A 20,762-nucleotide genomic window follows, 5' to 3' on the forward strand; every position below is an offset into this window, starting at 1 on the left:
AACAAGCCTTTTCCCCGCCCCTCTCCCATGCGAAGCGCTCAAATGCCTTTTAATCCGGATGAACGAACCCCGAGAAACGGCCCCAAATCAGGCCCTGCGACGCCGCAACAGCCTTGGCCCCGGCAGTGGGGCTGCGGAGGCGACCCTCTTTCCCGCCTTAGGAAAAGGCCCGAGGGTGCCTCCCCGCCCCCCTTCGCCGAATCAAGAAAAGATTGGAATCGCTTTCGAGAGCGGCTGCGGCGGTTGCGGGGCCCCGTTGTGCTCTCGGCCTGCCTCTCAGCATACTAAGCCGGACTTGGTCGACCCAAATGTCCACCACTCGCAGGCGCCTTGCGGGAGGAGGGGGGGCGAACAAGAGATGGATTCAGGGGACGTAGCCGAGGAGGCGGAAATCCCGGAGCGGCCTTCGACGAGCTGCTCGCCTTCCCACCAAACCCTACACCACCTGCTGAGCTTGCGGGCGGAGTCCGCAGGGCAGACCCGGGAGGCCAGCTAGACCAAAAGCAAGAGGCGAGTTTGGGTCTCGGGATGAAGACCCGAGGACATTTTAGGCCGGGCCGACCTGCGTGTCCGCGCGCTGAGCGACTGCTTCGGGGGGAGGGGGGGGTAATGAGAATCCAGGCAACGGGCTTAGTTAGGTAAAGTTGGTTTGCTAAACCTGCGGGCAATAGCACGCGTGACGCGGTAGGTAGGAAAGGTGTCCTGTTGGGGCCGGGCAACTCTGCCCCCCCCTCCGCCCAGACGTTGCAGCCTCTCCCAAGAAGTTTGCGTCATCCACAAAGAGCCCTGGATCCGGAGCGGTCAGCAGGCAGCGCCCCCAGTTGTCCTCGGCCACTCGAGGCTGCTCCACTGCATTGCGCTCGGGCCAGTGAGGGGAAAGCGCCCAAGACCGGGAAGAGCGAGGCCACCTGCAGACCTCCTGGTCATTCAGAGAGTTGGAGCTCCCTCCAGGCGCCCCGGTTCTACCTTCCTTTCATCTCGGCAACCAGGCGCAGAGTCTTGCCTCCAGAGCCCCATTGGTCAGAGCACCTTCATCTCCCATAACCTCCAGCCAATCGAGAAATGTATGTTCCTTCCAGCTCTAGCAGGCCAGCAAGTGGGGCTGGAGGCATTGTGGGAAATGGGCCCCTCTAGAAACCTATCTATCCTGCAAGCAGGGCAGCTAAGAACCCAGCCAAGGAAGACGGAAGAGGCAGGCAATGGCCCAGGGGGACTTGAGGTGTGCCATTCCAGCCAAGGAGCAGCCAGGTGGGTCTGCCTGGGCCAGGGTCAGCAACCTGCGGCTCTGGAGCTGCATGTGGCTCTTTCACCCATCTACTGCGCTCCCTATTACTCAAAATATGTGTCACAACCACCAATGTGCAACGCCCGCCGGCACACAATTTATTGAGCTTCTTAACCTCTGGTAGGCCAACCATGGAAAAATCCAAGAAAAGTTTCAGAAGAAAACAGGACATTTAATTCAACTACATATGCTAATTTTGTGGAGTCAGGCACGGGAAGGGTTTTGTGGCTCCCGGTGTTTTCTTTTCTTTGGGAACCTGGTCCAAATGGCTCTTTTGAGTGTTTAAGGTTGCAGCCCCCTAGCCTGGCCAAAGCCCCTTGCGTGCAGAAAGGGCCTTGGGCAAATGACCCTCCAGGTGACCTCTTGCCCTGAGGCAAGCACTGTGCAGGGAGAGGTCAGCAGTAGTTCCCAAAGCAGGTATGAGCATGTTGGGGGTCTGCTCCAGCTTCAGGCAAGAGCCCGCCCCCGCCCTGCCTTCCCCTTGACTTGATGGTCCTAGCCAGATGCACCACAGGACAGAGGCAGAACCATTCAGTCTTTAAAGCCTGGCTTGCCCACCCCACCCCTCCCCTCCCCTCCCAATCAAGCATCTTGCTGTGGTGAATGGCGAGGGAGCTCTGGGAGGCAGCACAGTCCCTGCCAGCCCAATTTCCCTTGGTGAAAGGGCAGGTGGGCTGGGCAAAGCTTGGCTGGCCATTAAAGGTCAACCGTGTCATATTCATCAACGGATGAGGGCCCAAAGTCTGTGCTTCAATGTGCTTCCGCGACCTTGAATTCTGCAGCTTCCACCTTCCAGCCTTGGAACTTGCTGCAATTAAACACCATGCTCTGGCTCTTTTCTGCAACAAGGGTTGCAAGGCATTCTTCACCCCTTCGGCCCCTAATGCGCAGGGCTGTTGCAGCCTGGCCTCATTCTCAATCCTGCACATGAACGTCTGCCCACATTTCCAAGGCTGTTGCCTCCATGAATCATCTGAAGCCTCGAGAGGAGCCCATCATGCAAAGCACTCGGTCCTGGAAATCTAGCCAGTTGCCCAGCCTGTGGTCAGAGGCTACCTGGTGAGCCTTCTGCCTCTGCTCAGAGCAAGCGAATCCTGCCAAACTGCCAGCTGCTTTTCCCTTAGAAGTGGGAAGCCCCCTCCCCTATCTCATGTGCCTTATATACAAATAAAAACCATCTTCCCCCTTTCAAAGCAGGCTGGTGCTTTGGATGCTCCTGCCCCCCCCAACAGAAGCCACACAGAGCCAGGGGCCCAGTTAGCACCAATTTAATGCAACACATGATTCTGCTTTTTTCCCCATTCCCATAATTGCAACCATAGCCAAGGCACAAGCTGCTGGAGGTGGTGGTGCCTTTGGAAACACAACTGAAGAGATCTTGCTGTGGAAATGTTGGACAGGAACCATAGATTCTTTGGTGTGTAGGAAGCACAAAATTACAGCCAGCAACTCAAGCATTTAATCACATAGCAACATGCCTCCAGAGTTGGCACTTGGGTTCCACCTGCGCTGAGGAGGGGCTGCTTGGCTAGAGAGCAGCTGCTCAGAGTGAGCCAGGCAGGGAGAGGGGCAGAAATGGGCAGGGAACAACCCTGTTCCTATCAATAAGTAAAGGGAGCTGCAGGTGGGAGACACGAAGAGGAGGAGGAAGGGGAAGCTGGTAATCGCCAAGGTCCCCAGTTGCACAGAGATCCTTCCCACTCGATGCAGCGCCCTGTGTTGGACAGCCAGAAACTGGGCCTGGAGAGCCATTGGGCAACCTGACCCCTCTTCAGCACGCGTAAATGCACCACGCTTTTACAGCCAACTCCCCACAAAAGGCTTCCGTCTCGAGCAAGCCAGAAATACTCGAGAGGAGGGGGGGGAGTAGGCAGCAGGAGGTCAGATTGGAGAAGAAGACAGGGTGAATTTCCAAGTTCTGCCTGGGAAAAGCAGAAAGAGGCTGACCTGTAACTTTGGCTGCTGCCTCTACACTCCAACTTCCAAAATGGTGGACTCGCACCCACTCCCAGGGCCGTTACAGGAGCAGCAGAGGTTAAAGCAGAAACCAAGAGCAACTACCAAGGGGCCCGTTAGTGATTATGGGCTGTCGTATCCGACTACTTTTCCAGAAGGTACCAACGGGCAGGCGTTCAAGTCCCTCAAATCCCAGATTTTCCAAAAGAATAAAGGCCGGCTCAGCCCTTCAGAAGGATGGCGAGCCCCTCCTTAGGAGCCTAAGGCGGGAAGCAGTCAAAGCCCAAATGGCCTGGGTCACTGGCTTTAGCTTGGCCACCTTCTGACGACCTGGAGCGTTCAGGAGCTGCAGTCCCAGCTCTAGAGGGCAGCACGTTGAGAAGCTGGCCTGGAAAAACTGAGTCTCCCTGTTGGAGGGTTAAAGAGGGACAAGCCATCCTCCTTCCCTGCTTGTTGGGAGCCCAGGCAGTGGGATTTTCACTCCTCTCGAGGCCCAGAATGCTAAGGCAGCCCGGCCGGGGTCTTATTCCCCTTCCTCGAAGCAAGAACGGGCAGCTGTGAGTTCCAGGCAGCCCAGCGCTGAAGAGGTTAAGCCAGGCAAACTTGGCTTCCTGCACTGGGCCAAGGACAATGGAGAGGAAGAGGATGTTACAGTCACAATAGCCATGGCAGGATCCCAAGACATTCCTCTACCGCAAATACAGGAGAGGTAGGAAGAGAAGCCCTTGCTATCCAGTCCCGGTTCACCCTCCCCCCCCCAAGTGTTCTTGCCAGGGAATTTCAGCTTTAGGCCATGCCAGGAAGGTGGAAGGGAGACCCTCTCCCAGGTCAGGGTTGTCTGGCCAAGGCCGAGGGAAAGAGCTGGTAACTGGGGCTGGATTGGCTGTTGATCCCGTCGATCAATTAAGGCAGCCAGCCCATAACTCATGAGAAAGGCAGGCTTGGGTATATCCCTGCTTTCCCTCCACCATCGCTGGCTTAGGGGTCTGACCACACCCCACTGCAAAGCCGGGCCTTTCCAGGCCTGATCCTCACCTGACCCTGGTGCTGCAGGGGGCATCTCTCTGGCCCAGTTTTGCTGCTGGACAGCTGCCACCTGAGCCCACGCAGGCCTAGCCGCAGGAGAAGGGCAAGGTGAGACCCGTGAACTTGGCTGCTGCTGCTGCTGCTGCTGCTCTCAGCCTGATCCCTCCCACGGGAAGACTGAAGCAGCAGCCCCAGGGCTTAGTTGGGGACATGGGCAGGATGCAACAAAGATGCGATGCCACTGGCAGGGCTCCTTGGGCCAAGGCAGGACTCTCCGGGAAAGCCGCTGTGGGCATGGGCTCCGAAACAGCCCGTGCCAATGCTCTTGGCCACCAGGCCCTCGCCTGACCCAGATCCAGATCCACATTTCACTTGGAAACAAACTCTAACATAGCAACAGCGGAAAATAAATAACATGGAGCGGCAGAAAAGGGATCTTTGAGGCTTGTAGGCACTTAAGGTGAGCAACGGGTCAGAAAGTATTGTGAGAGGGAGACTTTGTCCATGCAAGGCTGCGTGGCCCCTGGAAGGGATGGGGTCACCTCGTCTGGCCAGCTGGGTAGTTTGTGGAGAGGCTGCGAGGACCCCCACTGCCGCTTCATTCCAGTGACTCAGGAGACCCGCAGCCATCTTTTCTGGATCCTAACTGCAGGAGGGGCCATCTTTGTGGCAAAAGGCACGTGGGTGGCAGCTTCTTCCTTGGCCAGAGGGCAGGAGCAGACACAGCTCTTTGGCAAAAGGCATCATCTCTTTGTAGAGGACAGAAGGCTGCAGAGGCCCTGCAGTTTGCAGCCAGCCCTCACCCCAGCCAGTGGGATCCAGGTTCCTCTAGGGCTTCCTGGGCCTCCGAGGCAGGCTCTCCCAGAGACAACGCAGCTGCTCCTCACCCAGCTTGATCTTATCGTCCAGCTGCCGTTGCTGGATTGCCAGGGCGGACTTCATGCGCACAAAGTGCTGATAGTCTTGCAGTTGCTCAGGGGGCAGGCAGCGCGAGACGATGGCAAAGACGAGCTGCTCCCGCTGACCCACATGCTCCTGCAGCTCCTTGGCATCCTCCAGCTGCGCTGTCAGCTGCCGCTTCTTCTCCAGGAGGGCCATCTTTGGGCAGGGGAGAGGAGGAGGAGGAGGAGAGAGACCTGGTCAGTGCTGGCCACGCCTGGGACCTCTTCAGGTAAGGAGCCCCAAGCTGGCTGCAGAGCCCAGGGCTGGATCCAAGAAGCAGCATTGGAGTTCCCACCATGGCAGGAAAGGGGGGAAAACCGGCTGTACCGCAAACTCCTGGCCTTACAGTTGCCAGGACTGGCACTGCCAAGGCCCCGGTGAAGCAGTGCTGTGCAGCCCAGAATCATCAGCAGTGGGCTGGGTACAATGGTGAAATCCAATTTTTTTTACCACCGGTTCTATGGGTGTGGCTTGGTGGGCATGGTGTGGCTTGATGGGCGTGGCTTGGGCATGGCAGGGAAGGATACTGCAAAATCCCCATTCCCTCCCCACTCCTGGGGGAAGGATATTGCAAAATCTCCATTCCCATCCCACTCTGGGGCCACACAGAGGTGGTATTTGCCGGTTCTCCAAACTGCTCAAAATTTCCGCTACCGGTTCTCCAGAACCTGTCAGAACTTGCTGGATTTCACCCCTGGCTGGGTACCCTTTGATGAACAGGAAGGCCAGGACTGTGGAAATGCATGGCTGTTTCTATCCAAAGGAAGAGTGGCATAGCCTTCCTGGGTGGAGCACCACCTTGTGCCCAGCAGGCAAGGAGTGAGCCTCTGCCATTGTTTGGGCCTGGGGGTGTTCCAGCAGACATAGCCAGGAGTCGCAACAGGGAGCAATGGAGGACCCAGGTCAGCTCAGCTGCAGGGAAGCTCCGCTCTGCCAGGACGGGCCAGCCAGCCTCTTCTGTACCATCAGCACCCTGCCCAGCAGCCTGCCCTCCCTACCCCCCTGCATGCCCACCTTCTCCTCCTCCTCCTCCTCCTCCTCCACATTCAGTCCACTGAGGGCGTTCTCCACTCGGGCCAGCCTCCCAGACAGCGAGAGCAGCAAGTTGACCACCTTGTCCAGGTCGCCTATGACGAGGCGGAACTTCTCCAATTCATGGGGCTTGCAGGCTCCCTTGATGTAATTCTCCACCTCTCTGCCAAGGGCCACATTGGCACTGAGGTCATCCTGCAGGCTCTGCTGGGCCTCCTGCAGCACTTCCAGTTTCCGTCCAATGCTCTCGATCAGCTGCACCTGCAGAGTTTTCCAGGGAGAGACAGTTCCAATTAATGGCTGTCGGCCCAGCTGGGGCTTTGCAGATGCTCCCCCAAGACCCCTCGCTGCCCATCTGGAGCCAAGGACCCCCATAGCCAATCCCCTGCAACTTTGCTAGCCTTGAGCTGGCTGCTCAGGCCCTGGACTCTCAGGCTCAGTGATCTGCAGGTGGCAGCTGGGCTGGGTGGGAGTAAGCTCACCTTCTTCTGAGCCAGGTCATGGTCCGGCTCCTCTTCTGAAGAGGCTGCAGCCAACTCAGAGCGGTCCTTTATTTGGTTCAGCAGCTCAGCCTTGCCCGCCAACAGGTTGAGGTAAGCCAAGGAGGAGGGGGCCGCTCTCCCTCCAGTGGCGGACTGGGGAGACTTCTGCTGCCTGCACAAAAGAACGCATTGGGGGTACAGGTTGGGGGGGGGAGAAAAGAGGCTGGTTTTATATCGTTGCGGGGGGCCACAACATCCCTGTAAAGAAAAGGAGGCTCCAGCAGCCCAGTTGCATCAGCCTGTGCAATTCCTCTTCCTCTCTCATTGCTTCAGGGCAGCAACATCCCTGCTTACTCTCTCCCCCCGCCCCCCCGCCCCCCGGTTTTCTAATCCCAGCAATCTGTGAGAAGGCTGATCTTTGGGCCAGAATCACCCAAGGGACCTCTCCCCAAGCCAGGTTCACTGTTGCAGCCAGGGGTCATGCTGGCTCTCATGTTGACTTGCCTGACTCTTCTGCATATGACTCCCTCCCCCCCCCACGCATCTGAAAAGCCTGAAGATGCCTACCTTTCAGGGCAGCTGGGACCACTCCCAAGCAGTGACCAGCCCTGCCTTGGCCAGAGAGGGCAGCTACTTTCAGCAAAGAGGTCACCCATCACCTCAGCTGCTGACCGGAGTCCAAAACCAGAGCTCAGCACTCCAGCCAGAGAGCGGTCCTTGCCTGCCACGTCTCTCATCAGCTCCTCCGAATTCAGGCGCAAGGGTGGTGGCCCTGATTTGTGACTCTCTCCTGCAGCATCTTGGGACACAGGCACACCCTGTTGGGGATCTGGTGGACACAGAATGTGTAAGCCAGCAGTGCTGCCCTCCAAACCTACCCTATGACAGGCCCCAAAGGGAAGAGACTCACGCCAGGTAAGGGGCTGCTCTGAGGGGCTGCCGGTTGGCATCTCCTGCTCCTCAACCCGGGAAGGCTCCTTGGCAGCTGCCCCCTCCGAGGAACTGGCCGCCCTGTAAGCACAGAACCAACCCATCCTTTGTTAAGGCCTGGCCGTTCCCTTGGCAGGCAGAGCTGGAGGGCGACCGATTTCTACAGGGGACATTTGCGCCCTTCTCTGCCCTAAAGGGAAGAGGAGAGACAGGGAGCGCCTTCTCACTGGCACGGCTGGCATAGCCCCCATTCTTGCCCTCCCTGTGCCTCAAGTAGGCATGTTAGACATTGGTGCTTGTGCGGGAAGGGCTCAGCTTCCTGGGGACACCCCTCCCAACCCTCCACCCTTCTGGGACCCAGGACAGCAGAAATCAACGGAAGACTACTTGCCTGGATGGGGCGCTCCGGTCACTTGCCTCAGCCATCAGCCACTCCCAGGTCCGGGGTGGTGACCTGTGGCAGTAGTAGTGGGGGCTGTCTTGCCCTGGGAGGGAAGGGGCACCATCGGGTCTTGTACCAGGCAGCCGCAGGCACTGCAGTTGTGGCCTATTGTGCCACAGATGCTCCGCAGGGAGGCTCTGAGAACGCTCCCTGGCCACTTCGAAACCAGGCTGGTCCAGGGCCCAGGAGTCCTGCACATGAACGGGCAGGCTGGCCTGGGCAGGGAGAAGCTGTTGGTGTGATGTGGCTGGGCGGTATTTCTCCCAGTTGGGTGGGGGAGGGCGTGGAGGTGGGGGCCCCCTTCTTCTGGCTTGGCATGGTGGTGACTTTGGTGCCGTCTCCTGCACCTTGGCTAATGGGGCTTCTTGCCATTCCCTTGCAGAGACACCGGCAGGTTCGGTGCAGAGGTGGCTCTCCGAATAGGCCCTTTCACGCAAGGGGGGTTTGTGGGGCTCGCTGAGCCCCCCTTCCGAGCCCCCCTTCTCCGTGACCCACTTTGGCTGCTTGCAGTCCCAGGAGAAGTTGTGTGTGGATGGGGCCCGGCAGAAAGGGGGCCCAGTCGGTTCGGTGCGCTCAAAGCAGGTCCAGAAGGGGCTGACCCTGGTGAAGGCCACCTTGTGCTGCAGGAGCTGACTGGAAAAAAAGAGGAGGGGACTGCAGACACGACCGTGGGTGGGAGCTGCCTCCTCCCGCCCTCAATGGGCGAGGCACACTTGCTCTGAGGAGGGAACGAGGGTCTCTTAGCTTTTGGGGTCCACTCATTCTGGCCAAGGCCACTCACTTGGCCAGACAGAAGTGGATTAATGGCAGCCAAGCTGGGGTCTGCCTCAGTGCCACAAGTTGGCCTCCCCCCTCCCCAGGGCAGCTGCTTCTCAAAGGCAAGTGCCCAGTTGGCCTCCTTCCCCCATCAAGTAGGCCTGTGCTTCCATCAGAACGCCCGACAGGGGAGACCGGCCAGGATGACCGGCGGCTCCAAATCGTCTCTCGCAGGAGATGCGCCCTGCCTGCTGTCTCTCAGGCCTCCATGTGAGGGTGAGGGAAGCAGGCACAGGTTAGGGCCTCCCCTCTCTGAGAGGCCCTCAGAGACCACCCTCCAAGAGGCAGCATAGAATGCCACCCCACCGGTTTCTTTAGGGTCAACCCTGTTTCTGTTCTGCCTGGCTTACCTCACAGCATGGCTGCTTGCTCTGTTCACAGCTGGGGGCTCCCATTCATCCGGGGGGAATTCCTGGGAGGCAGGAGAGTGAGGGGAGGGGCTGGAAGGGGCCACAGAGCCCCTTGACCTTCTGCCCTCCTGGCCTGGGCAAAGGGGATGAGGCCAGGCAGCCAGTGAAAGCCCATCCCAGCAGCTGAGCTCCTCTCCCCCATCCCCCACTGGTGGGATTTGAATATCCAACTTACCACCTGAAAAGGCTTCCTTGCTTGCCAGGGACCTCCATCCTCCACAAGTTTCTGCTGACCTGGGCAATAGCACTCACTGCAGCAGCTCCAGGAACAGGGGTGACAATGGTGGGCACGATGGCTGGGTGGCACTGGCATGCTCCTTGAGTGCAGCAGGGCGCACTCATCTTGAAAGCTGTAGGCGCAGGCCTCTCGGATCACGCATGAGCAAGGAAGAGCCCACCAATGCTCAGAGTCCACTCCGGGTTGAGCCAGGGACTTGCAAAACCTCACAATCTCTGGCTGGAAATCCTGGTAGACGGGAGGCGAAGGTGGGCATCGGTAGGACTGATCAAGGGAGTGACGCCGGGAGTCCCTGTGCTCAGTGCTTCCCGGCTTCTCTGCCTCGGGGGTCCGTGTGCTGTCAGGCCTGCCCTGAAGAGAGCCATAGGGCCTGGCGGGCAGCAGGCGGCTCGTCTCCTCAAAGAACTTCCGTCGGTCGGCAAAAGGCAAAAGGCCGGGTTCCTCCAAAGGCAGCTGTGAGGACAGCCCTGGCTCTGACTCCTGAGGCTGGAGCTTGTGCTCCGGGGACCAGCGCCAGCGGCCGCCTCCCCATCCTCCCACATGGGCTGGTGGCAGAGGCTTCTCCTTGGGCACCAGGTTCCCAGGCGTCGTCTGGGGACTGCTTGGGGCTCTCTCCTCCCCAAACACGCTCAGCTCAGAGCCCCACTGCTTAGGGGACACAGCCAGCAGTCCAGAGGAGCCAAGGGGTCTGCCCTCCCCTAAGGGAGGAGGCAGGGCAGGAGCTGCGGTGTGGGCGGGGGACTCCTCTGCCTGTGGGGCAGGTTCCTCTTCGCACGCTAGCCCCACGGGACCTTTGGCCTTCTGCAGCTGGGCTTTCCGCCACTGGATCTCATTCCGCAGGTTTGTGGCAAAGCGATCACTGCGCCGACGGATCTGTGCAGAGCGATGCTGGCTCTTCTGGGTAGCTGGGAGGCCCCTTTCAATGTCTGGCAAATGATCCATGCGGGGGGCTGCCTGGAAGCCTGGCCGGGGTGTGTTGGCATTGCCAAACGCTGGCAATGGTGGGGAATCAGTCAGGAGGATGCTCTGGGGCTTGCCCAGTGCCATGCAAGCGTCCTGTGGAGAAGCGGACCCGTCTTCTGTGGTTGGGGGGGAATCCAGCTCTTCTGCCGGCTCACAGGGCTTCTGGCTGCATTGGTCCAGATTTAGATGTGGCTCTGGAGCCTGCAGGTCCTTCTGCTCCTTGTGCAGCGGGGACACTGTCCAGCGAGGACCCTCCTGGCCACGGGAGACCTCCAAGGCCTGCAACTGGGCCACCAGCAGGTGTTCTGGGACGCTGTGGCGATGGCCAAAGGGCCCAGCCCAGTCAGCCTTCCAGGAAGAAGGGGGCTCTGTACAGTTATTTGGCTCCACCTCGTGGCCCTTCTCTTCAGGGGAGTCTCTGGGGCTCTCAGCCAAAGGCGAGGGGGACGTTTGTGGGCTCTTCTTCATCTCAGAGTGTGACTCTGTGTGTGAGCTCAGCAGGTAGTACTGCTCAGTGAATGGAGAGTCCTTCAGGGGGCCTGTGGTGGCCAACTGTCCCCCAGGCCCATGGGGATCTCGGCCAGGTATGCAGAGGGAGATGTCCGAGCTCCACCGATTCTCGGGACACAAACAACCTGCGTGGATCGAGGGTCTTGGGTCTTCCAGCAGGGAGTTACACGCACGCAGACTGTCTTGTCTCACAGGTGGGTAGGGAGGGGCGGTGGCTGCTTTGGCAGGGCTGGGAAGAGAGCCTGACTGAACGCTGGAGGGTAACCGGACACCAGAACCTGGGCACGGCAGGCCTGCAGGCTCTCCTCCCGTCTGCAGATAGCGAGGCTCTAGCAGCTGGCTGGGCTGGGTGCCGTCCACGGAGCCGGCCTCTTCAGGTCGCAGCGCAGAATCGGAGGTGCTCGAGCTGGCTGAGAAGGAGCTGTAGGCAGAGTCCCGCTTGCTTTGGTACATGGCCTGGTCAATGGGGGACAGGCTGCCCTCATAATAGGTCTGGCTGGCCGGGTCCAGACTTTCCATGCTCCCGAGGGAGCTGTTCTTTTCTGTGGTGCAGTGGGGAGAGAGAGGGTTCCACGGCAAAGGCAGGTCACTGGGGGCGGGAAGAAAGGGGAGGCCCCCACGTCACAGGGGCAGGGTAGCCCTGCCTGGTTTCCCAATGCACTCTGACCCATGGTTCCTTGCTTCATGGTGCAGCAGCAGCCCTTCCCACTGGCCCGCTCCCCAGCTCCCCCCCCAGGCTGTCACTTGACTTCCCTCAACCCTCTGCCCTCCCTCTCAGGGCCCCCAGCTCCTTTTGATCACTGCCTGGAAGGGAGTGTCCCACCATCCACTGGGGCTCAGGCCAAGAAGGGCGACCCGAGGTGCCACCAAGGACCCAGCCTTTCCTGCTTGCCACTGAGGAGGAGCAGCAGCGATGGCATCATGGGCACATCAAATCCAAGTCTTCCCAGAGATCCAGAGTAACCCTTTCTGTCCAGCCGCTGACAGGCTGTAGCTCCCGCGGGACAGCTGGTGCCAACTGGGGGCTGTGTGTTCCGCACCGCAAAGAACCGATCCCAATCTGGGAGATGACGAGTAGGAGCAGCTCCTCCAAGAGAAGTCCTGTCCAGGCTCCTCAGGCTAGAGGCACTGCCCTCCATGCTGCATCAGAGAGTTTTGGCAGCTCCTTTTGCCCGCTTGGCAAGGAGCTGAAGCCACTGCTCCCTTGGAGGGGAATATTTGTAGCTCAGGGTCGAAGGGAGGGTCCTTGGTGACATTACCTAGTTTGAGTAATGAAATGTCTGCAAGGAAACAACCACGCCCAGAGAACTCCTCTGCCTGCTGGTGGCCTGCATGGTGCTGGGACGGCCCCTTCCTGATGGGACAAAAGGCAGCCAAGGCCTCCCGGGGAAATGATGCCCAGTCACCTCCCACGCTCAGGAGCGCTCAGGATGGGCACAATGGTGCCCACTCCAGCCAGAGTGCTGGGAAGGGGCCAGTTGGCCAGAGAAGAGGCGCTGGGGCTGCCCTACAAGCCCTACAGGGAAGCCGGCTAGCAGAGGCGCCTTTGGAGCTGTGTGGGCGCAACCGGGACCCTTCCTGTCCTCCCAATCTGGGCACAAAAAGCAGGTGGGGCAACGGAAGCTGGTCATCGCCTCCCTGCAGCACCAACAAATCCTGCTATGCTCTCTCAGCCCGGGATGCCAAGGGGAAAGCCGGCTGTGCCCAGAGAAGGGCACCTTGCCCTCTGATGGAGAAGACCCTCAGGGGCCAAGTAACTGTCCCCCAGCCCCCCATCCTTCTTTCCTCTGGCGCTCACCTCGTCTCGCAGCCCAAGTGCCAGGAGAGATTCAGGGGGTCAGCAGTAAAGGTCATGGCGGTGCCCTCAGTCCGGACTTCGGAGAGCTTGGCTAGATGCCATGAGTGGGGCCTGATGATTGGCACGTTCCTCCTTCCAGGCAAAGAAAAGGAAAGTGAGGGGCAGGAACCCGGTGGGGCGTAACACTTGCTGGGTGAAGCCAGCTGCCCCTCTGCCCTGCGACCAAGAGTGCCCTTCCCCACCTCCCAAGCCTCTCTTTGGCTCACCGCTGCTCCCTCAGGGCGGTCCGGGCCTTTTCCTTCCCAGCCCCACCCAGCTGGATGGTTGCCCCCTGCCTGAAAGGCAAGCTGTGCTCTGGAGCAGAGGAGGGGGGCACCAGGAGAGACAAGCCAGAGACTGTGCTCCATATCACCAAGGGCCAAGGTGCCTCGCGGCCATCCACATCTGCCCAGTTCCTGCCAGCCCAGCCGAATGCCATTAACAAAAGCCACGGTGACCTCTTGCTGGAAGCGGACGCTCAGGTGGGAACTTCTGGCCTTGTTGTTGGCTGGTGCCACCGAGGGTGAGCCACTCCTTCAAGGCAAGACCAGTCCGTAGGAAGAGCCCCCCCGGGGCAGGACAGAGTGGAGGAGGAGGGCAGGGCAGGGGAAGGGGGCCCTGCAGCCAGAGCACTGCCTGGCACAAACATGCTAACAGTGCCATGAAGCCAGCAGCTACCAGACGAGAACCCCCAGAGGGGCATCAGCAGGAGCCGTGTGCACCCCTCTGTCCACCCAGAAGCTGAGCCCCACGCCCTGTGGCGGGACCCAGGCTTTTCATTGCCATCGCTCCAGTCAAGTTAGCTCTCCACCCCAAAAAACCCCCAAAGCCATGCACAATCAGACATGGAAAGGAGAGCCCCCCACCCCCCATGCAAGTTCAATACACACCTGTCCCCGGCAACCCTTAGTGAGGTCTGGCAAGGCAGCTGTGCCCAGGATCCAGCCCAGCCCAGCCGGCCACTGCAGGCAGCTAAGTGGGACTGGAAGTGGCCGGCCCAGCAGGGAGGGCTTCCTGCCTCCTCCAGGCTCCTGGAGCCAGTTCCCATCCTCATCTCCTCCCAGCCAGGAAGCAGTAAGGAAGTGATGTCCAAGCAGATAATTTTGCTGGCAGCGGCAATATCAGAAGCCGAGACCCCAGGGAAGGGGCTTCCTGCCTCTTGGAGCGGCCCCTTCCCTCCCCTCAAGGCAGGGAGGGGGGGAGGAAGCCTCTCTTCCTCAGGGCTCCGATGCCCTGGGCCACCTGCCTGCAAGGAGAGGAGTGGGTGGGTGAGGATCTGCAGGATGGGGAGGGCAAGCGCCTGGCCTGGCAGGAGGAGAGGGGGAATTCCAGAATGCCTCTTGCCGAAAGCCTCCAGCTGAGCTTCAGGACTGCCCCCCCCCCACAGGAAGTGGCTGGGACAAAGTACAGGAAGGATGAGATCATTGCCAGCTCAGTTTGGGGGCAAAGAAGAAGCAGGGGCTGAGATGGAGCAGAGGCGCTGTGGGGCCATAGGCACAACCCCTGCCTCACTGCAAAGGGCAAGGAGCTCTTCTATGTTTCTGGAAGGCGGTGAACTCTACGAATAGCAGCCTGGAGAAGTGCCAAAAGAGACTCCCCCACCCATGCTCCACTCCCAAGACAGTCCAGTTATTCTGGTGCCCCCTCCATGATGATCAGGCCAGAACCTCTCCCCCCAAAAAAAGAAAAATAAAACTCCAGAATCCCAAACTGATTCAGATCTACAGGCTGGAGCAGCCAAGAGGTTTGCCCAAACTACTGCAGCCTCCCGCCCCTCCCGGGGCCCACTTCCCCAGCCAGCCCCACTCCCACAAAGAAGGGAGCTGCGTAGGAGCCACTGGCCCTCTGCCTGGTGTAACTCAAAGGGCATCTGATCAGGACACCCTGAAACCCCAGAAGGTCATCTCAGCTCCTCCTCCTTCCAGGACCAGCCCTGGATCCAGAGTGACCAACCAGGCCTCTTCAGTGGCAGGCAGACTGGGGGGGGGGAGGGAGGGAAGCCCCTCCCACAAGACCTGCTGGTCCCCACTCTGGCTATTCTTGGCTTCGGCCTCGCAAAACTCTGCGAGTTTTTAGTCTGCTGGGCCTTCACTTGTTTGCAGTTCCTTTCTTTTACTGAATTGTTTTGTTTTGAATTGATGCAAACTTGCCTCGAGCGATGCAAGTGGTCGGGAGAAGGGAGAGATGAATCCCCAGGTGGGGCTTCTGGAGCCTTTTGGTACCTCAGCATTTTCCCCAGGGAGACCAGGGGAAAGCGCAGCGGTTTCAGGAGTATGTTTGAGTGGATCAATGATGCCTGTTTGCTTTTAGGAACGTGGTCAGAAACTTTTGGTTTCCCAGCAGCAGCAGCAGCAGCAGCAGGAGCTCCTGGTGCTCAGAGAGAGAGCAAAAGCCCCCTTCTTTGCTGGCTCTGGCTGCAAAGGCCAGGAGATGGAAGGAGCCTCCTTGGTTGCTGGCTTCACTGCTGAGCGAGCCAGTTCTTGGATGATCCCCCAAAGGGCAGCCGGGGCCTCAAACAGGCTTGATTGACCTGGAACTGATCTGTCTGTGTAGAGAAATCCCAGACAAATAAAGAAAGCATATATTTGTCTTTCTGTACTTTCTGTTTCTTAAAAGAGAGGCTGCACTCTGCAAAACCTAAAACCCTGCAGCAAGGGTAAAATCCAGCAGGTTCTGACAGGTTCTGGAGAACCGGTAGCGGAAATTTTGAGCAGTTTGGAGAACAGGCAAATACCACTTCTGGCTGGCCCCAGAGTGGGGTGGGAATGGAGATTTTGCAATATCCTTCCCCTGCCACGCCCACCAAGCCACGCCCACCAAGCCACACCACACCCACCAAGCCATGCCCATAGAACCGGTAGTAAAAAAAATTGGATTTCACCACTGCCCTGCAGGTTTTCCTGCCAACAGCATCGTCCCACGCGAGGATGCATCTTCTGCATTTTAGAGACATTTAGTTCTTACTAGTTGCAACGTTAAAAACTCAAGCGCCTGAAGGACTGGCATGCTTCGGAGGCAGGAGAAGAATAGAGGAGGAGTTCTTTAAAAAACCAATCTCTGCTCAAGGCAAAAGGTGCTTCACACTGCCTTTGCCAACTCAAATTGGTGTGCAGTCCCAAATTCCTGCCACAGGATGGCAGCTGCAGCCAAGCTCAAGGAGCTACAGGCACATGCCAGGCCTCCCCCCTTCCCCACAAGTGGAAATCTGTGGAAGGAGAGCCTTGCAGACTGGACTGCAGCCCCCTCCCCACATCTCTTTTGCTGTGGCGAGAACAGTGCCCCCCCCCAGCCCCAGAGGAAAGCCACGCACCACTCAGGAAGACCTCTTCCCTGGCAGGAGAGGCCAGTGTGGGCAGTATCCTGATGTCTGTGTGTGTGTGTGTGTGTTTATGTGTGCGCGCGCTCACCTCCGGATGATCATCTTGAGCGTGCGGTAGGAGCCTTTGATCAGGATGAGGGCTTCCTGCCGAGAGCCATAGAGTGGGGTGCCGTTGATGTTCACCAGCTCATCACCGGAGCGCATCTTCTGCGAGAGGGCCGCCTTCCCCCCATCCTCCACCTGGAAGGGTAGAGACAAGGCGGGAAGGGTCACCTGCCAGCCACTGCAGGACAACGGCTGGGCTGAGGGACCAGCTTGTATGCCCATCTGGGCAGCTCACAGCAAAAACATATAAGAAACAACAAATGATTTGAATCGGCTCTCGCTCTCCAGTAGACGGGGATTGCTGCAATCCCCTCATGCAGGGGAGAAGGTCCCCCCACTCACCAAAGGAGATCCACCATGGAGGCAGCAGCTGGAGGATCCCCTCAAGGACTCCTACAGGATCAGCCCCCACAAAGAGTGGCTCTAGAGTCAATGCTGCTGCAGGTGTCAGCCTGCGCCCTTGCCCCGAGACAAAACCAGGGCTGAGGCCCAAGCCGAGAAAGAGAGTGGGATGGGCAGCCCTTCCCTGCCGGTCACACGGTCTGCAGAGAAAGGGCAGGGGCTCCCCGTGGTCTGGCTGAACAAGAGCCAGTTGTGCTGGCCACAGGAAACGGAGAGCCCACAAGGCCTGGAGATATGGCAGGGAAAGAGCCACACCCAGTGGCCGAGAGGAGGGGAAGCAGCCAGGAGGAGGCAGAGTTAACCTCCTCCAAGAGGAAAAACCTGGTCCAGCTCCTCACAGAGATCTTGTGCCAGCTTCAGGCACAGTGGCTGGCCAGCCTCAGAGATGGGCCATGGGAAGGGACCCTTCAAGAGGTTCCACGTTGCAGCCATTTGTCTTGGGTGCAGCGGAGACTGCCCGCCTGCTTAGTCAGATGGAGGGGGAGTTCTGGAACTGCCCTTCTAACAGGGAAGGCCCTGGTTTCAAGAGGATCTAGACCAGTGGTGGGTTGCCCCCGGTTCAGACTGGTTTGCAAGAACCAGTAGTAAAACTGGCGGGAGGCTCCGCCCACTGACCCAGACTTCATCAAAGTTGATCTGCACATGCGCAGAAGCATCTGCACGTGTGCAGAAGAGCGCGTGGGCGCAATGCAAACTGGTAATAAAGATAAGTAGAACCCACCCCTGGTCTAGACACCCACCATCCTCTCAAATCTGAGAGGCAGGACATTGCTCCCACTGACTGGAGACCTGGTAGGAAGCTGGGTTTGTTCTTCCAAAAGCAAAGCGTGGAGAACAGCTTGTGGGCTGTGCTGATGAGAGTCCCAGGTGGGCTTCTCTTTGTTCCTCCTGGGAAGACTGGGAGCTTCATTTCCCACCCTGAAGCCAGATGGTTACAATCTTCCAGCAGAGAGCTGTGGCCTGACGTTTCTCCCGCACAACTCTAGTTCTCCAGGAGTCCAAAATAACTTTTAGCTTTTCTGCACAGAGAAAAGTTTTCTTGCCCTCCACACAGAAACTGGAACCCCAACGTGGCCCTTTAATCCAACGGAGACTGCAGGAGCTCCCAGCACACAGGCTAGCCTGGCTTTTTCCACAACTGGTGCCTTCAACCCAGCCCCGGTGCTCCTTCTTTGTGCGTCAGAGCCCAGCCTCTAACGCACAAAGACCAAGCAAGTGTGGGAGACCAGTCCCTCCTGTGCTCCTGGCCAGCAGGAGGAGAGAAGGATCCTGCAGGGAGCCGGGTGGGGCAGGCCCCACTGAGCTTGGATGCTTGGAGGGGGAAGCAGCAGCAAGCCAGCTCTCCGGAAAGAAGCTGAGAGAGTCCCGTAAGGAGAAGGGAGTTTGCCGGCCGGCTGCTAATTATTACACAAAGCAATCCTTGTTCCTGCTCATGATTTTGCCAGACGGAATAAAGGGTCACTCTTCCCTGATCTGGAATCAGACCTAGCGGGAGCATTTTTTGCCCTGGGGTGGGGGGGGGCAGTAAGTGAGTCCCGGCTCCCCCAAAGGCCCACACTCCAGACTGGTCAGCCCTCTGGGGCTGGGTGCCTGGAAAAGCCTTTGGGCCATACCTCTTGACTAGGGCAAAGAACGTCCAAGTGAGGCAAAGATCCCCACACCAGAACATGATGGCTGCATTGTGGCTCAGGCGTTGCAGAGGAGCGACCATAAACATGCCAGTGCAGAGTGTAGGCATCGGTGGATGCCAGCCATCTGCGCAGAGCAGCCCCAGGAGGTTGGCACAGGCACGGAAAGAGAGCACGGAGGGGAAGCAGGCTTCATGGACTCCCAGGGTGCTGTTCCCCAGGCAGAAGAGTTCTTGCCCCCCCCCAGCCCCAGCAGGATTTCCTCTGGAAAGATGGAGCCCTTCCCAGGAGGGTTGGGGGCAGCCGGGGACTCAGGAGAGGCACCCGACAGATGAGGCATTTTTGTGCGGTGGCGAAAGGGACCCTGACACAGCCCCCTCCTCTCCCACCCCCCAAAGTTAACCCTGGTTCTTCCCCAGAGCCTCCCAGCCCAGGGCAGCCACCCAGTTGCCTGTTAGGAACTCCAGCCCTGCCGGCACACAAGGGCAGTTAATCATTCATTCGCTGCCTCGGGGCTGTTACTGCTCAGCACCGGGCTTTGGGGCTCCCTCCGGGGGAAGCCTGGCATGCGGCTGGCAACGGGAGAGGCTCAGCTCCCTTTCCTTGGGGAAACACGCCGCCCCCCAAAGAGGCTCCTGGGGAAATTCCCGCTGGGGGGCGAGGTTGACCCCCCAGGATGGCAGTCGCCACGAGGAACTTGCCCTGCCCTCCCCCAGCGCTGCTTTCCCCCGACAGGACGGGCGGGCGGCCGGAGCCCCGCGAGGCCTCGCCTGACGACCGGCTTTTCTCTGCGCCCCGAGCCGAGCCTCCCCGCCGTCTTTCAGGGAGGCGGCCCGGGCATCCCACCTCTCGGGAGAGCCCCGGACCGGACTCCTGCTCCGCCCACTGGCGACTTTCGTCCTCAGGGACCCCTCAGCAACTTGCGAACCGCGGGGGCGGGGCGGGGAGTCGGCGGAGTTCTCATGGCGGGAGGGCGGGGAGGGGAGGGGGGTCTCCTCGGAGCGGCGGAGCGGCGCCCAGAAACGCCGTAAAGTTCTGGCCGAGCCCAGCGGGTCGCTCCAGCCGAGTCGGAGGCGGGGAGGGAACGAGGCGGGCCGCCGGGGAGGGCGAGCAACGCCCAGGCAACGAGGGGGAGAGGCGGCTGGGCGGGAAGGCGGACTCCAGGCAGGCAGGCAGGCAGACAAAGAGCTGCGGTTCGCGCCGGACCTCCCAGCGCAGGCAGCGGGCGGAGAGGAGCCGGGCCGGCGCCGCAGACTCACCTTGGAGACGATGAGCGGCTCGCCGTGCTCCAGCCCGCCCCTCAGGGTGAAGCCCCAGGGCGCGCCGCCCGCCAGCTGCACGTGCAGGTACTGGAAGGAGACCAGCAGGCGGCTGGCTAGCTTGGCCTGCGGGGACGAGTCGGGCTCGAGTTGTCCCGACGGCCGCTCCATGGCAGCCTCCCCTGTCCCGGGCCTGACCCGCGGCGGTGCTCGGCATCGACGGGACGCGGCGCGACGCTAAGCTCTGCCTGCTGGAGGGCGGACCGGCAGGCGCCCCCGGTGGGCGTGTCGCGGGCGAGCGGAGGCTCCCGGCCGGGCCGGCCTGGCCCGGATCCTGCAACGCCCCGGCCGAGGCGCGCCCCCAGCAACGGAGCCGCTCCGCCTCCTCCGCTGGGCTGCTTTGGCGCGCGGACTCCTGTGCTGGGCGGGGGCCGAGCCCGTGCCGGCCCGGTGTAGACGAGCTCCGAGCGAGCGCATCCTCGCCTCCCTGCACGGCGAAGATATGGAGCGGGGAGGCCTTGGGAGCAGGCTTGAGGATGAAGCTGTGCCCGCCGGGGTGATCCCTTCCCGTGTCCAGGAGGGCTTTTTCAGGCGCCTCGAGGCCGAGGGAGGAAATCCAGGCTGAAAAGCGCTCTGCACCTACCTCCAAGGGTAGCCCCGGTGCCAAGAGATCGCTTGGTTTGCTGGTGCAGTCGAGTTTCCTGGCTTGGTGTTGAGTGCTAAAAACTGGTTTTGCCACCCAGCCTGGCCGTCAGGGGCAGCGCTGCCAACTTTCTTTCAGCAGAAGGAGTCACATTCGGGCATCCCCAGAATGCTCCTTTGTTCCCCAGCTGCTCCACAGAGTAGGTGCCACCCCTTGGCTCGGAGAACACCACAGTCCTGGGCATTGGCAAGCAGGGAATGTCTCCAGATTTGTGTGGAGGAGGAGGAAATATGCTGTCAATTGCAAAGTCTCCAGTCCCCTTCAGTGCAAGAGGGCCTGGGACTGCGGGGGGGGGGGGGGGGGGGCTTGGCTCCATCCTGGAGTTGCTTTCTACAAGCATCAGGCACCGTTTGTGTACAACCTGTGGCTTGGTGGGCCTGTTGGGAAGGATACTGCAAAATCTCCATTCCCACTCCACTCCAGGGGGAAGGATATTGCAAAATCTCCATTCTGACCCCACTCGGGGGCCAGCCAGAG

The 20,762-nt window shown here is 59.7% G+C and overlaps 1 protein-coding gene across 1 annotated transcript; it reads right to left on the reverse strand.

Moving 5' to 3' along the window:
- Positions 1 to 5,065: 5,065 nt before the first annotated feature.
- On the reverse strand, positions 5,066 to 19,753 carry SHROOM4 (shroom family member 4). The gene is made up of 11 exons (XM_070951709.1): positions 19,583 to 19,753; positions 16,277 to 16,428; positions 12,831 to 12,962; positions 9,497 to 11,621; positions 9,262 to 9,323; positions 8,045 to 8,728; positions 7,634 to 7,734; positions 7,291 to 7,552; positions 6,724 to 6,895; positions 6,224 to 6,502; positions 5,066 to 5,365 (listed from the first exon to the last, which is right to left on the reverse strand). The coding sequence occupies exons 1-11, from the start codon at positions 19,751 to 19,753 to the stop codon at positions 5,096 to 5,098; spliced, it is 4,410 nt and encodes a 1,469-aa protein (XP_070807810.1). The 3' UTR covers positions 5,066 to 5,095.
- Between the last annotated feature and the right edge of the window lie 1,009 nt (positions 19,754 to 20,762).

Source organism: Pituophis catenifer, unplaced genomic scaffold (assembly GCF_029215685.1).
Source record: "Pituophis catenifer annectens isolate HBS135680 unplaced genomic scaffold, rPitCat1.0.hap2 SCAF_11, whole genome shotgun sequence".
Taxonomy (NCBI): Eukaryota; Metazoa; Chordata; class Lepidosauria; order Squamata; family Colubridae; genus Pituophis; species Pituophis catenifer.